The sequence below is a fragment of the Delphinus delphis genome, chromosome 10 (assembly GCF_949987515.2).
Source record: "Delphinus delphis chromosome 10, mDelDel1.2, whole genome shotgun sequence".
In the NCBI taxonomy this organism is placed as follows: Eukaryota; Metazoa; Chordata; class Mammalia; order Artiodactyla; family Delphinidae; genus Delphinus; species Delphinus delphis.
Window position 1 is genome coordinate 32890905 of NC_082692.2, and position 17840 is coordinate 32908744.

The window sequence follows — 17840 nt, forward strand, 5'->3', positions numbered from 1 at the left end:
ATGGCTTCCAAGGTCCTGCAAAGCGAGGCACCTGTTTACTTCTCTATTTTCAACCTCTGTTCCGACCAGAGCCTTCTCACAGCTCCTGGATCCGTACTCGTTCTCATCAGAGAGCATGATGCAGCTGTCCCTCAGTCAGGAATATTCTTTACTCTTTGATCAGTTAACTCTGACACATAGTTCAGATCTCACAGAAGCCTTCTCTGACCTCCCAACTTACACAAGCTCTCATCTAGATTTTATAGCCAAAGGCAGGCCAAAATAATTTTAAGACATAGGACAAATGTACCAATAGTAAAATTTCATTTTTGGATAAATTTATAAACTTCTTTTTATATGCTCAAAATCTTGACAGGATTTTATATATATATATATATATATATATATATATATATATAAAAGATAGTAACATAAAAGAAGAGAGAGTGTGGATTATATCCTCCTTTATCTATCTTCTAAGGTTTCAGAATTTGAACTTTTACTGAATATACAAGTGAAAGCAGAAAACATGCTGTTTTATGAACATATCACCACTATCCTCTCCAAACTGCCTCAGATTTTACTTAGGAAATTGTTTCTCTCTGTCTCTCCTCCATTTATCTCCTATCCCTGACCCCAGAAGAGACTCACATCTAAAGCACACCAGTCCTGCATCATTGAAATGACATGTGTTAATTTCATTTGCAGTGTGAAGGCTGCTTCCCACTCTGGTTCCATTTCAATATGCTGTCCTACTTGACGTGTAACTGGATCCATTCCCTTAAAAGGAATGAAAAGATTTTTTAAATAAACTAAAATTACATCCGTTCTTTTACATCAAAACTTAAGAAATAATGCAGAAGAAATACTGATTACAAAAACATATAAAGTAAAAGTTCTAACAGGAAGTTTCAAGTAGTATGAGAAGTCCAACTTCTTAAATAACACGTTTATATAACATTCTCTAAAATTTTATAAATTAAAAATCCCAGTAAAATATAGAACTTATTTTAGAGGCAATCTTCTATATGTTTTAAACAATAAAATGTATATACTTCACTGCAACAATCCTTCAAATCCCTTTTTAGCTCTATCATCCATAGAAAAAACTGTCAAAGAAACTTGGCAGACTTTTAAAACGCTACTGAATTTATAAATATGTTTTATAATATACTAAAATAAAATTTTTATATTTATTTGTAATCTGTAACTAAAAGTTTTCATAGGGCTTCCCTGGTGGTGCAGTGGTTAAGAATCCACCTGCCAAGGCAGGGGACACGGGTTTGAGCCCTGACCTGGGAAGATCCCACGTGCCGTGGAGCAACAAAGCCCGTGCACCACAACTACTGAGCCTGTCTTCCAGAGCCCGAGCTCTAGAGTCCGCGAGCCACAACTACTGAAGCCTGCGTGACTAGAGTCCGTGCTCTGCAACAAGAGAAGCCACCACAATGAGAAGCCCGCGCACCGCAACAAAGAGTAGCCCCCGCTCGTCACAACTAGAGAAAGCCCGGGCGCAGCAACGAAGACCCAATGCAGCAATCAATCAATCAATCAATCAATCAATAAAGTTTTCATAGAGACCGAAAGAAAGCAAAACAAGAAAAAGATAAACAGCTTTTAACACAAAAGAATATAACTTTTTTAGAAACTAGCCTAACTACCCTGGTGCACTGGAACTGATTAAAAATAATAGAAAATACAGGACACTTCAAGTATTCAAAATGACCAAGGTAGATACTCTTTCTATAGGTACAAGGAAAAAAATAGAAGTACTATAATAAAACACCCAGAAACCACCACCAACATGGGAACTAGAATATATCCTAAAAATGATAGGTTAACTTTGCTTATTCCTTTCTTAAGAAAGCCAGACAGCTACTAAAGGAATCATAATGATATTCCTCAGATTTTCTGAAATGTCATCTATCTTTTTACAGTTAGGAGAATTCCCTGGCAGTCCAGTGGTTAGGACTCTGTGCTCTCACTGCCAGATTTAATTCCTGGCTGGGGAACTAAAATCCCACAAGCCTCGAGGCATGGCCCCAAACAAACAAAACCAAAACAACAAAAAACTGGTTAACTATACCAGTTTCTGCTTCTAGATTCTATTTTGTATACAGAAGTGTTTCCAAAAAGAAAATTAAATGGGGGGGGGGGAGTTCTATACTATATCGTATAAATATGGTATCAATGAAAGAAAAATATGGAAACATTAAGAAGACATAGTTTCCTAAATAACTAATTTGACAATACTTCCATGTAAGCATATTCAAAACAAAACCATCTGAAACCCCCAAGGAAAGAACATTAATGGTAACCAAAAAAATAACCAAATACAAAAGTACAGCAGATGTCAGAACCTCTGCTGGGATCTCATGCATTCTACACCTTTCTAAGAGTTTCCAATTAAGAGGAGCTTCTTTTTTTTTTTTTTTTTTTTTTAAGAGGAGCTTCTTGATCCAAATTGTAGCTATCCAAATTATTCTTTTAAAAATGTGCCCAGTATCGGGCTTCCCTGGTGGCACAGTGGTTGGGAGTCTGCCTGCCGATGCAGGGGGCGCAGGTTCGTGCCCCGGTCCGGGAGGATCCCACATGCCGCGGAGCAGCTGGGCCTGTGGGCCATGACCGCTGAGCCTGCGTGTCCAGAGCCTGTGCTCTGCAATGGGAGAGGCCACGGCAGTGAGAGGCCCGCGTACCGCAAAAAAAAAAAAGTGCCCAGTATGAAAAAAATGCACAGACAGAAAGGTATTTAGTTCAGTGAACTGAAAAAGGGAGAAAGTAAATGTTTCACTTTTGAAATGTGTCAGCTTATACATACCTGCATACATTTGAGTAATTCCAAAAAGGCATCAAATCCTTCTAGGAACTTCTGCCTCAGATCATCTGACCATTCAGTTGGTTTGCTAATTAACACATACCTGAACAACACAAAAACAGCAATGAATATATGGACAAACAATGACCTTTTATAAGTTGCAACTCGTTCAATAATTAAGCGAAAACTTACTTAAGATCTAAAATAAGGCTCTGAACTCTCCTAAACTTGAAGGCTTGTAAAGCAGTATATCGTTCAAACTGAAACCTGCCCTGCGCATCTCGATGTCTCAAATGATCCATAAAAGTCTTAATGATAATGGTCATTAGGTTTTCTTCTGTGATGAGCATCCGAGCCTAGGACAAAGTATATCAGAGTACATGGTAATAAAAAACTATTTACCATAAAGCTAAAAAAAAAAAGTCACCAACGTTGGTTAGCTCTTTCAGTTTAGACCTTTTCAACACAGCTATGTAATATCATAAATGCATTTTTGTGTATTTCTAAATAACAATTACTTACTCCAATTGCCACGTGTATGAAGCAACAATTATATCACGGAGAAAGATGCCAGAATGTAAGGAGACAGATCCAAGGCTCATTATTCAAAGACAATTCAGGGTGGGGGATCTGAACCAGGCTGCAAATTTTCCTTAACTGAGACATTTAGACACCTATAATGGTATGGTATAATTATTCTAGGAGCCACAGGTTTATATCACAGATTCTGTAGAACTCAGTATGAAACTATATTTCCTCTTAATCTTAGTTGAGATTTATTTTTTTTGTTTTTCTTTCTATATATAGATATACATATTAATATATTTTTGAATAAGCAAATACACTTAAATGATGCAAAAAACAGGTAAAAAGTTAAGTCTCCTAGCTCCCAAAGTCCCCCTTGCAAAGGCAATTTCTGTTAGCAGTTTTCTTGCATATACTTCCAGAGATGGTGTGTATATTATACGTGTATGCATATATACACACATATATACATTTATAGTACATGGATAACTGTTATTAAGTAGATGTAAGTATGGGTATATATAATGATCTCCCCGCCTGCCCAAAGGACAGCATATTATAAATATGGTTCTGCACTTGGTTTTTTCACTTGATATATTTTGGAGATTGTCCCATACCAGTTCACATAAATTCCCTCATTCTTTTTAATTATCCCCAGTACTCTTTTCTATCATACTTTATTAGCCAGGCCCTTACTGGTGAGGTATTTGGGTTTTTCCCAGTCTTATGCTATTTATCACAAAAGATACTGCAACAAATATCTACTATGTACAGTTGCAAGGATATTTATAGGATAATTTCCTAGAAGTGGAATTACTGGGTTAAGGTGTATATACATTATAAATTTTGACTGATATCACCAAACCCCTCAAAGAAGACAAAAGAATGCAGAAGTTAGATGTCTAAGAATATAGTAAAACTGTATTCTAATGTAGAGGTTAAGTTGTAAAGTCATCAGATAAAGAGAAAATCGATATAGTTAAACATACCTTTGAAAAACTCTGAAATCATCATCCCATTGCCAGGACTTAGGCCCCAAAAAGCTCAAAAGTCAATAGGATTAATTTCTGTTAATTTTCCTAGACAGTGAAGCCTAAGTTCAAGTTCGAAGGAGGGGAGGTGTTGACAAGTAAAAGGATTTTCCTTCTTGTTTGCTATATTAGTCAATTTTGAGACAATTAAATGACTATATGTGATTTCACTGACCTAAGAAAAAACTCTGGTCTCGGAGAAAAGCTTTTACTATTTCGCCATCAAGCATAATGTTTGCTTTGGGTTTTTACTTTTTGCTTTGTCTTCAGGTATTTTATCAGATTAAATAAATTCTTTCATTCCTATTTCATTTACTATGAGGTATTTTTCGTTCATTTTAAATCATGAATTCAGGAAAAGCATCTAATATGATGTTTTCTCTCCCTTTTGTCTGTTAATAAGTTGAATTACGCCAGTTGATTTTTTTTTCAAATGGTATACTACTCGCGTTAAGGAAATAAAACCAAACTTGGTTGTGATGTATTATCCTTTTTCTATATTGCTTGATTCAATCTGTGCAACCTTGTTTGTGAGAGAAATTAAATGGTAATTTTCTTTTCTTGTAATTGTTGGGTTCTGGTATCAAGGTTACAGAGGACTTAATTGGCAAGTATATTCTCTTTCTCTATTTTCTAGAAAAAGTTATATAAGACAGGTATTATTTTTTTCTTAAATATTTGGAAGAATTCTCCAGTATAGCCTTTGGGCCTGGGGACTTCTTTGTGAGAAGATTTTTATATTAATTAAAATTTTCTATTTCTTGTTTCTCTTCTAACGACCTGTGTTTTTTTCTTAGGGATTTGTTCATTTCGTCCAAATTTCCAATTATATTGATTAATTTGATCCTAATACTGCCTATTTTCTACTTAAAATCTGTAAGATTTGTAGTTTTTTGTAGTCCTTTTTAAATAAAATTTTTTCTGTTTTTCTTATTAAACTTTCTAGAGATCTACCCCCCATCCCTTTTTTTTCAAAGAAAAATCTTTTTTGTACATTTACATTGTTTTATTAATTTCTGTTCTTTACTATTTCCCTTTTTCTACTTTCTTTAGACAAAAAATATAAGTACTTGTATTACAATGGCCTTCAAGGTCTGGCACTAATCCACTCCCATGTTCCCCTTATCCCCAGACTCAATGACCTCATGGATCATTCTCCTCCTCACTCACTCTAGCAACACGGGCCTGTTCTGGGTTCTTTCTTCCAAAATGCCAAGTGCATATTCATCTCAGAACTTTGCACTTACTGTTCCCTCTGCCTAGGAAGCTCTTTCACCGGTTAGTCACATCACTTAGTCCCTCACGTCTCTGTCCAAACACTACTTCTCTGAGAGGCCTTTTTTGATAACCTTGTATAAAGTATGACCCTTCCATTGTCACTCTCTAACCCCTTAACCCGCTTTCCTACTTTACAGCGCTTCTCAACACTTGATTTATTATAAATATGTAAATATTATATACATCTGTCTCTCCCCAGTTGCACTATAAATCCCATGGGAACAGGGTCTTTTGTCTTTTTTGTTTACTGCTATATTTATCTCCAGAGCCCCAAACAGTGCCTAGTTAATAAAGGTGCTAAATAAATATGCTCTGAATAAATGAATACATATGTTATTTTTCTAGTGCTTCTAACTAAAGGAGTCAGACAAGAAACATAAAAGGTTGAAATATCAGAAAAAAACAAAAATTATTATTTGTAGATTACCAGAAATTCCAAGGAATCAACACAAAATATCGGAGAAAATGTTAATAAGAAAACCAGCCTCATACAAGATGGATATATAAAAATCAGTAGTTTTCTCTTTTTTTTTGCGGTACGCGGGCCTCTCACTGTTGTGGCCTCTCCCGTTGCGGAGCACAGGCTCCGGACGCGCAGGCTCAACGGCCATGGCTCACGGGCCCAGCCACTCCGCGGCATGTGGGATCTTCCTAGACTGGGGCACAAACCCGTGTCCCCTGCATCGGCAGGCGGACTCTCAACCACCATGCCACCAGGGAAGCCCAAAAATCAGTAGTTTTCTTGCTTATTAGCCATAGTGAGATTAAAAATGTGAATAATTTACAATAGTGTCAAAAATATAAAACATAAACACTTTTAGGACAAGTTATGTTCCTGGATGGGGATACTCAATATTGCAAAGATATCAGTTCTTCCCATATTATCTATAAATACAACATCTTTTCAGTCAAAAACCCTAATGTGGTTTCTGAAATTGACAAACTGATTTTAGTTCTTTTCTAAAAAAAAGCCTAAAATAATTAAGAATTTTTTTGAAAATGAAAGAAGATTTAGCTCTATAAAATATCAAAATGGAATAGTAAGCTAATATTATTAAAACTCGGTACTGGCATGGAAATGGACAAAAGGATCAATGGAGGAGAGAAACAGATTTGAATACACATGGGATTGTCTCAGAGGCTTCTCAAACTCATCCCTGACTCAACTGAAAGCAACACTTTCCTTTTTTATAAGTTCTCATTCTCCACTTGGTTACAAAAGTCAGAAACCCAGAAATCACCTTTATATTTTCCCCTCAAACCCAACAACCAATCACTCACCAAACCTAATATTCCTCAAACCCAACGTGTGGCCCGTCAGTAGATTTCACTACTTACATATCTGTCACAACTTCTATACCCGCTGCCACAATCCCCACAGGTTTCCCACATCCACTACTGCTCCTGCAAATTTGTTCTCCAAATTACAAGCAGCATCATCTTTTAAAAATCACAAATGTGATGATATAAGTGTCACCTAAAACTCTTCAGTGCCTTCCAATGTTCTTAAGAGAAAAACCAAAATCCTTAATTTGGCCCCAAATATCTCATTAGTGGCTAAATAGACTTCAGACAGCTTCAACTGTCCTAGAATATACCCTTGAACATAAAAATAATCTGGGGAAAAAACAGTCATTAAAAAAAAGAAGCTGGAACATAATACCTTGTTAATAAAATAACTGTAGAATACTCTTAACTCCATACAATTAGGCCCTTGCCTATGTTTCTGGTCTCATTTAACTCCGTGTTCAAGGATCTTCGACTGTACTTCTTCCCTTCTCTTCCCTTCCCTACTTCAGGATTTTCTCAAGTGTTGATTCCTATGCATGATTTCTCGTCACACTCCTACATAAAGTTACCTTCCCTACAGAATCCTCTTCTGAACTGTGGGAAAAGGTCAGATCTCTCCTACTCTATCAAAACAACAGAATTCTTCAGTTTTTATTATAATTTTAATTACCATTTATGTGAGTCTTTCCCTCCCTACTGTAAGTTCCATGACGGCAAGGCCCGTATCTGTTCACCGTTCATTCCCAAAACCTAGAATTGTGCCCAATAAATAATAGGTGCTCAGTAATTTTTTTAATGAATTAAATATTAATAAATTATTCAATAGAACTAAAACATAGTGATGTCTCCTGGAACAACTAGTGAAACTTAGTACAAGATCACCCAATCATCATGATTCAACTGCCTTAGTTACCCCTTCCCTTAGCAGGGAAAAGGAGGCTTCTTAGAATGTGAGATTATACACAATATGCTGTTTCTTCTTTTTTTGGCCGTGCCATGCAGCTTGCAGGATTTTAGTTCCCCGACCAGGGACTGAACTTACAGGCAGTGAAAGCACTGAGTCCTAACCATTGGATGGCCAGGGAATTCCCACAATATGCTGTTTCTAATGGATAAATTTGTTAAACTAATGAATTTAATTTTAACTCATCAGTTCAAAACCTCGGGGAAGTACTATGAGAAAGTACAGATTAAGTTCAAATGACTTTCCCCCTCCAGATTACACATTCAAAGATACATGTTCTAGTATGACTGAAGGCATCTGAAGTCTGATCACCCATTAATAAAATATTTTTCTATTCAGGAATATACAGATCTCAGTTCTCTATTATTTTAAGGCTTTACTTCTTCTAATGGAAAACAAGAAAATTCTTCTTAGTCTTTTAGTACTTACAAGTGAAGGGACTGTGAAAATCTGAACCGAGAGGTCTGCGATTGAAAACTCTCTGTCGTGGTCATCTGTCACATAATCACTCTGCAAACGCTCATAGTTCTATTAAGAAGGCAAAAAAAGGCAAGGAGTGCCAACTATCAGTTACAAAGAAAAGGCAAGCACTACTCACCAGAGTAGGTGCGGTGAAGAACTGGACAGACAGAGCAGTCACGGACACTGCTCGCTCGTGATCATCCTCCATAAAATCTCTCTGCAACTGCTGGTAATTCTAAACAACAAGGGGGAGATTCACCTCTAATCCACAATGACCAATGTTTAAGGATTATAATGAAATATCAGTGCTGGAGGAGTCAATAAGATATTCTATGAGAATGATAACTGGAATGTACCAACTAAACTCTGTGTTAATATCAATTCACTATACAATCTTCTTTAGCACAATGGCAGTTTGTGAGCTCAAATAGGAGTAACAGCTACTAAAATCCTGGGACGTCACTGTACATGGGTGGAGCCAAATCACAGTAGCTTTACACTGTCTCTGATGAAACCACACTTTCATTACTTCTGGATGCCTATCAGAGTCACCTGATGGCTCTTTCAAAGTATACATGCTTGGGCCCCATTCTTGGTGAATCTGCTTCAGTAGGTTTGAGAATGGACCGCAAACACATGCATTTTGAAAGAGCTGCCCAAATGATTCTTGTATGTTTCCTTTGTTAATAACCCCTAATTCAGGTGAATAAAAAACCAAGCAGGTAGTTTAATCGCATGCTGCTGAAAGGGAGAAGAACATAATTCAATAATATCAACAACCTAGAGTTATGATTCTTAAATCACATCCAAATATACAGGTAATTTCAACTAAAATTATCTTTTCTTACACAAAATTTAACAGGAATAACATAATTCAATGACATAGGTTTAAAGTCTTCATTTATCATTTCACATCATACACACTGCAGAGATGGATATTCACATTATCATGGCAGATGATAAACAAGAAAAACCTCACTGCTAGAATTTTATTCTATTGATGAAAGATAAAATGATCATTTATGAAGTTTCTTAGAATTTAAAATCAATGCATTGACATATTACTATCAGCTGTTAATTTTACAAACACTGGATGTAATCATGGACTACAGTTACTCTGCATATAACCTATTTTGTTAATCTTTAAAAGTGAGAAACTACTTACCTTTGCAAATCGAACAGCAAACAGTTTCTTGTATTTCAAATCCATAAGTAGACTGCTCATGAACAACTGATGATACACACTCCTAGCACCTTTCACAAAAAGAGCAGACGTTAAGATAAGGATATATCAAACAAGCCAAAAATTACATTTCCAAAGTTTTCATATGATCAACTGTATTTTAAGTGTCAAGAGCAACACTCTACATGTGTTCCTTAATCAGTTTTTCTAAATATATTTTTCAAACAAAACATAAAGGTGATTTAATTTGGATCATGGATCCCCAAATCTGTTTTTTCCCCAAAGAATAAGACTGCATGTGTTAATTCTAAAAACCATAAATATATTTATTAAATACCTCCCAAATGAAAAAGAAACTAACATCCCAATTACTTGTGTAAGTTCCCCTATACCTTAAAAGTAGTTAAGATACGTACCTTTCCACAATTTGGAATCACTAAGCATCAACCTATCCACTAGAGAAGAGTTTTCACCATTTGGCCCTTCTTGTAAACCAACTTGACATAAAATTCGGCGAAGACCATCTTAAAACAAGAAGAAAAGTAGTCAAGAAACAGTAACTTCAAATATTAAAATAAAATGACATATTAGTAGAAATTTTCAAATGGATCTACTATAGAGTCTTACTTTTTTTTTTAACTAAAGGTCAAATTTATTCAGAAAAAGTAAACATATTAACTATTTTATTAACATGTTCACAAAATGGAGAAAAATTCCAAATCTTGCATTATACACCAACTCTTATTCCAGAATACCAAAATACATGTGTATCGGAACGGCAATGACCTCTTATGCTGTAAAGAATTTAAATAAACAACAAAGAACCCAAAAGCCACTGAAATAAATATGGTTCTTTAAGCATCTATGCTAATTAAACCAGGTTACAGTAAAATTGTTACATATCCCATGATAACTGAAGATACGTATAATATAAAATTGTACTACCATTTAAAAGAAAGAATACATTACCTCTGTACTTCAATATATACCAGTCCATTTTATTAACGTTATGCAAAATGTTCTTCATTAAACAAAAATACACTATGTACTTATGTATACCTACTATATGAGGGGTTTTGGAAGGCAAATTCCTTTATATTCTAAATGCTAAACTTAAAAACTATATATAAGCATTAACAAAACCAGAACTTTAATACCTTCTAGTTTCATATTTTATATTTAAAATCACTGTTTTTAAGTCTTCTACAAGCATGCAAAATAATCCGAAAAAAAACCCCAAAAATAGAGTAACTTTAAAATTTGTCACCAACTAGAAATTGTTTACAAGGCTAAAGAGAAAACTTTATATATGAATTAAATAATAGATAAGGTCTTTAAATTGTTGATGGTAAATAAATTTTCTCAAAGAAAATTTTCAGCAGAAAACTGATTCCATGATACTATTCATTAATGCTGTAGCACAGTACTTGGCATACAGATATCCAATGGAAAACACCAAAGCCAAAAAAAAAAAAAAAAAAAAAGAGGATGAGTGAAATAATTGGAAAGACATTTAGATTAAACAAACACATTCTCCTAAATTTCCACACCCCCATATTTTCACCTGTCAATTCACAGTGTGGCAATACTCTTTCTAGTAGCCTTTTAATACAAACGTTTTAGAAATTTTCTTTATAGCAAACATTGGAATGTCATTATTCAAACCACCTCTCTTGCCTGAAGAACAGTATGACAGCTTAAGTCTATTCCTAGTTTACTCTTCAGTGTTAAAACAAACTTGTATTTTTGGCATTGGACGTGAAGGTTCTTAATTCTGTTTATCACTACTTTTAAAAGATTATCTAATTTGTAGACTGGAAAAACAAAAACTCAAATACACAGTAACTTCAAATTTGCGAATTTTCAGAGTTGCAAATTATTAGTAACCACAAGTTGTAGAAGTCAAAACAAAGACAGCCTTTAAACAGTTAATCATTTAGGTTTTATATACAGCAGCATTATGCAGCTTGCTTTGTGGAAGAGAATTCCACAGGATACGCCATTAAGAAATAGGTTCTTTTATCAAGTTGGTAAGATTTAGGTTTCATTAGCGTATTATAGTCATTTACAATTGTTTAACCCACTGTTTCCTGCATTTATTTGAACACAGACTCCTCTGTATGCATATAAAAAGATCCCGTGGATCAAAATTGGGAAACAGATTTTTTTCTATATATAAAGATATTATGAGATGCTATTTTAAAACATGAAACTAAAGCAAAAAAATGATTCCACTTGCTATTTTTTCCAAAACAGTTTTGCAAAGGCATATGAGCTCATTTTTAAGTCAATTAGCACAAGTATGAACCTACCTGAATATCCAATAATACTTCCCAGCCAAGACAAAAGTTTCAAACCAAAATTCTGATGTGCGACAATAGACGAATGCATAACTTGAACTTTGAGTGGCTTTGTCTGTCTACTGGTATTTCTCTTAAAAAGAAATGGCAGGATGAAAAAACAAACTTAAAAAGGCTATTTTAGAGAAAGAAGTTAATATTTTTATTTAATATAGCTACACTCTCATCATTATAGGGGAGTTTTTCATGTATGTATGTAAGAAAAATACCATGTGGCTTGCTTTACTCAGATTCTAATTTTCTAGAAGGAATCTTAGGATTCTTACAAAAAAGTAAGAAGTTACAGCTTTAAGTAACCTGAATTTTTGGTCTTATATTTGAAAATCTGCCCCACCAATTATAAATTATTTAAATGCTTAAATTGGCTTTATGTCTTTAAACTAATTTTTAATGTAATTACACACTAATTTAAATAAGTTACTTCATTGCACAAATGTGATGTTATCAATACTTTAAAAAGATTGTAGTAAATACACATAAAACTTTCCAACTTAACCATTTTTAAGTGTGCAGTTCTGTAAAGCACACATTGTTGTATAACCAGTTTCCAGAACTCTCTGTCTTGCAAAACTAAAACTATGTACCCATCAAACACTCCAGGTACCTCATACAAGCAGAATCATACATTATTTATAATATCTTTTTGTGACTAGCTTATTTCACTTAGCATAATGTCCTCAAGGTTCATCCACACTGTAGCATGTATCAGAATTTTCTTCCTTTTTAAGGCTAAATAATATTCTATTGTATGTATATAGACTTTGTTTATCCACATCCATTGATAGACACTAAAGTTTCTTCTACCTTTTGTCTACTGTGAATAATGTTGTTATGAACATGAGACCCTGCTTTCAATTCTTTTGTGTATATACCCAGAAGCAAGACTGCTGGATCATATGGCAATTCTATTTTTAATTTTTAGAGGAACCACCATACTGTTTTCCGTAGTGGTCGCACCATTTTATATTCCTACCAATAGTGAACGAGGGTTCCAATTTTTCCATATCCTTGCTGATACCTGTGATTTTCTGTTATTGTTTTGTTGTTGTTTGTTTTTAATAGCCATCCAAATGGATATGAGGTGGTATCTTATTGTGGTTTTTACTTGCATTCCCCTAGTGATTAGTAATACTGAGCATGTTTTCCTGTGCTTTGGCAATCTGCATATCATCTTTGGATAAATGTCTATTTAAGTCTATCAAAGCTTTTAATTTAACATGTTTTCCCCCCTTTTCCTTTTTTGCTTGGATCATCTTTCTACCCACCAGTTCATCCCATCTCCATAACCCACATTAACACAGTACACCTTTGCATACTTTATCCATCTATATGTATTATATATGTACTCATTTATAAAGGTTTTTATTTGATTTACAAAAAATGGGATACTACACATATTCTGTCGCATCTTTGTGTTAACAGTTTTTTTGTTGTTGTTGTTAATGACTCAATAATATTCTGTGGTGTGGATTTATTTAGACATTCTTTAGAGAAGGGCATTCATAGTCTCTTTGTTTACAGTCTTCTATGACTATAAAAAAACGAAGTACTGAACATCTCTGTACACACACTAACTGGTGTTTATATTTTTACAGGATAAATTCCTAAGAGAGATTATAGATGCTACCAGATTGTTTTCCAATTACGTGGTAGCAATTTATTTTTACACAAGTATTTCTGTTCTCTGCATCTCTGCCAGCAAGGTACTTTATCACTCTAATTTCTCCATCTTGTTGGGTATGAAATCTCTGTCACTTTACTAAACTAGGTAGTTTGAGTCTCTTTTTACATATATTTACCACCTAGATCTTCTCTGTTGTGATTGTCTTTTCATACCCTATGTCCATTTTTCTATTTTGTTGTTTGCTCCTTACCTGATAATCTATGAGTGCTCTGTTTATCATAAACATTAAATGTCTATCCTTTGTGTTAGAAATAATTTTTCTAAATCTACTGACATTTTTTATAATATTTTGCTATGCAAATTTTTTATGTAGCCAAAAATAAGTTCTTTTCTAACTCCTGGGGTTCTAGTCTTGGTTAAGAAGCTCTCCTCCTCCCTTAGAATGTACTTGTTTCCTAGATTTTCCTCATACTAGTATCTATTTCTGGACTTTCTATTCTATATTATGCATATAGTATATCTATACAGACACTACCAGAGATTACAAGTACTGATTTTTTAGGGAAAAACTGTAGTAACACTGTGAAGCAACAAATGTAAAGGGAAAAAAAACACCTCCTTTACCTGGATTCATCTACTGTAAACATTCTATTCCAACTGCTTTATCATTTGCACATTATCTTTCTTTCTCCACACACACACAAGCATTAAAAAAAAAAAAAAAAAAAACCACTGAAGGTTAAGTTATATGCATAATGTCCCTTTATCCCTAAAAACTTCAGTATACATTTCCTAAGAATGGGAATGTTCTTTTTATACAACCACAGTATAGTTTCTGATGTATTATTAAATTGGGTATGTCCAGTTATCAATAAAGAATTTCTTGAATAAGACACAAACTCATGAAGAGAAAAATATATTTTGCTACATTAAAATTAAAGCTTTTGCTCAAGGAGAAGCATCACAAATAAGCTTAAAATAAGTCACATATTAGGAAAAGATACTGCAACAAAAGATCAGGATTCAGATTATGTAAAGAGCCCCTACAAATGAGTAAGAAAAAGACAAGTAACCTAACAACAAAAAAATGGGTAAAGGGTATGAACAAGAAATTCACAGAAAACTTAAATGACCAATACAATAAATATGAAATAAGATACTCAGTAATCAAGGCAGTGCAAATTTAACTGATGAGATGCCATTCATACACATCAGGTTGGCAAAATTTTAAAAATCTGACAATATATAGTTTTGACAAAGCGGTAGAGATATGGGAACTCTACTTCGATGCTGGCTGGAATGTATATTGGTACCACCATTTTGGAGATTAACTTGGCAAAATCTAGTATAGCTGAAAATGCTCAAAAGCTAACAACTCAGAAATTCCATTTCTTGGTATATACCCTAGAGAAACTTTTGCTTCTATGCAACAAGAGGACAAAAAAATGACCACAGCAGGACTGATAGTTATAGGAAAAAATTGGAAATATCCTAATTGTCCATCAACTGGAGAATGGAAAAATTATGGTACAGTCATCAATGGAATACTTACAGATACATGTATCAACACAGATAAATCTATAAACAACACTGAAATGAAAAGGCAAATTGCAATATAATATATTCAGTATGAATCTTGTTATATAATGTTTAAAGACTTCCAAATCAATACATATAATATGGATAGATATTTAACAGATGAAATATAAAGGCATGTATGAAAACGAAAGATAAATTAATGAAAGTAGTTATCTCTAGGGAAGGAGGAAGGGGAATGGGATTTAGAAGGGATAATACAAGGGCCTCTATACTATTTTATTTATTTAAAATACGTATGAAGAAAATAAGGTATAATGTAGCACACAGGCATTTACTGTTATATCTATTTTCATCTGTATATTTAAAATATTTCACAATATATAAAATTATATTTTAAAAGGACATTTACATAAAATGCAGTTACATGGAATAGTTAAAAACAATAAATTATAACTTTTAAAAATAAATCTAAATGTGGGGAATAGTTTTCTTTCAGATAAATTATACACTAAATGCTATCAGGATATGCAGCATACCTTGCTATTAGGTACCAAGAAACAACTTCCCTTGAATTCTAATCTTGGTGCTAAAGGCCAGTTTAATTCCTAAAAAGTAATGTGAAACCCTATCAAAAACAAAACAGAAAGCAAAAAACTTTCTAAGACATCTCTGATAAAAAAATAAGACGACAGAAATATATACATATATATCTCATCTAAACATTCATTTTCTGTATCAATCTTACGTAGCTTAAAAAAAAACTAGATAAAGCAATAAAAAAATAAGACGACAGAAATATATACATATATATCTCATCTAAACATTCATTTTCTGTATCAATCTTACGTAGCTTAAAAAAAAACTAGATAAAGCAATAAGCAATAAAGGTCAGGTAACATATATTTAAACATGATTTTTTTTTTTTTTGCAGTACGCGGGCCTCTCACTGTTGTGGCCTCTCCCGTTGCGGAGCACAGGCTCCGGACGCGCAGGCTCAGCGGCCATGGCTCACGGGCCTAGCCGCTCCGCGGCATGTGGGATCTTCCCGGACCGGGGCACAAACCCGTGTTCCCTACATCGGCAGGCGGACTCTCAACCACTGCGCCACCAGGGAAGCCCCTAAACATGATTTTTGATTGATGTGGCTTTACATTCAGGAAGGCAGAAAAATGTGTTCATACACACCAAAATGTGGGATTAGTTTTATAGTAATAAAAAATAAGAGTGTAGACATATTTTTAAATTACTTACCACAATTACTGATTTTGCTTGTTCACAATACTGGAAGTCTCCATATCGAACAGACCTACGTCCCTGTAAATAAAGATATTTGAAATTAACTTGTAAAAATATTTATATTCAGTATTAATAACTTTTGAAACAGTAAACAAACACAGTGTCATCTGAGCACATAACAACTCTGGTCAATTTTTTTTTTTTTTTTTTTTTTTTTTTTGCGGTACGCGGGCCTCTCACTGTTGTGGCCTCTCTGGTTGCAGAGCACAGGCTCCGGACACGTAGGCTCAGCGGCCATGTCTCACGGGCCTAGCTGCTCCGCGGCATGTGGGATCTTCCCGGACCGGGGCATGGACCCGTGTCCCCTGCATCGGCAGGCGGACTCTCAACCACTGCACCACCAGGGAAGCCCTGGTCAATTTTTAATATCTACAATGCTTATTCTATTTATTAATTAAAAAGTAAATTAAAATATTTTCCTTCAAAGCTATCCTAACATTTTTCAAGCCATTAATAAGTTCAAGTTGTTATCCTTGAACAACACAACATTTATTCTTCTAGGCTGCTATCATTTCTATTTTCATAACTGAATATTTCTAACCACTGTGTAGGATGAGAGCAACTGTATCTATGTTTCCTCCTAAACTTTCTGACAACAGCTTACAGTTATACCCAATATATATTTGGGTCAATATTCATATGAAATTAAAGAAAAATAGCCTAGATATATATACCTCTAACTCAATTTTCTAGGATAACTTATCTGTATTAAAAGTTTATTATGTGACATCAATATAATGAAATTACTTACATCTCGATCTACTGTAGTTGCAAAGCCAATGGCTTCTTTTTGTGTACAGTTAACAGCTTTCTGAAGAGTATAAATAACTTGTTCATAGGTATGAACCTCATCATTAAACAGCATGCAATAGTAGGTGTCACTCTTCTCTCTGTGGGATAAAACATTAATTATATATTATCTGCATTATCACCTTGCTCCAGGATGATTTATTAAGAGCACAGTTTGTTCTAGGGAACGTGCTAGGTACTAGGCACATACCTGTAATGAAGCCATCTGTGGTCCCCACACTCTATGACACTACCGGATGGTGGGAAAGATAGATACTATACATATAATCTATGTGAATTGGCTTTTATCAAGAAGAATAGGATGCTAGAGTGGGATAAAACCAGTATGGGAGTTCAGAGAGCTGCCAAAGAAGTAATTTGAGAGCTGAAGTCAGAATTGGCTATCAGTGGTGCTCAATTGGGGGCAATTCTCCTCTACCCTCCATAGATGACCACTGGACAATGTCTGGAAACTTTTGGTTGTCATGACTGGGGTGGGAGTGCCACTGGCATACAGTGGGTAAAGGCCAAGGATGCTGCTAAAAATTCTACAGTCCACCAGTTAGAGCCCATAATATCTGGCCCCCAAAGCCAACAGTACGAAGGTTGAGAAACCATGGGCTAGAAGAAAGTGAAAGCAAAGGACCTGAGGTGGCAAAAGTAAATACTGGGAGCTGGAGCACAGGGAGGAAGGAGGAGATTAGT

At 34.6% G+C, this 17840-nt stretch overlaps 1 protein-coding gene across 4 annotated transcripts in view; it reads right to left on the minus strand.

Moving 5' to 3' along the window:
- UBR2 (ubiquitin protein ligase E3 component n-recognin 2) overlaps window positions 1–17840 on the minus strand; it is a 116914-nt gene that overhangs the window by 53222 nt on the left and 45852 nt on the right. For 3 of the 4 annotated variants that reach the window (XM_060021815.1, XM_060021813.1, XM_060021816.1), the window contains exons 6-14: window positions 17098–17236; window positions 16302–16364; window positions 11840–11960; window positions 9944–10051; window positions 9510–9598; window positions 8312–8410; window positions 2987–3150; window positions 2798–2897; window positions 631–759 (exon numbers count right to left, since the gene is read on the minus strand). In XM_060021815.1, coding sequence (XP_059877798.1) covers window positions 631–759; window positions 2798–2897; window positions 2987–3150; window positions 8312–8410; window positions 9510–9598; window positions 9944–10051; window positions 11840–11960; window positions 16302–16364; window positions 17098–17236 — 1012 coding nt within the window. Of the gene's footprint in view, window positions 1–630; window positions 760–2797; window positions 2898–2986; window positions 3151–8311; window positions 8411–8480; window positions 8580–9509; window positions 9599–9943; window positions 10052–11839; window positions 11961–16301; window positions 16365–17097; window positions 17237–17840 lie in introns of all 4 variants that reach the window. The other variant, XM_060021814.1, reaches the window with a different exon arrangement.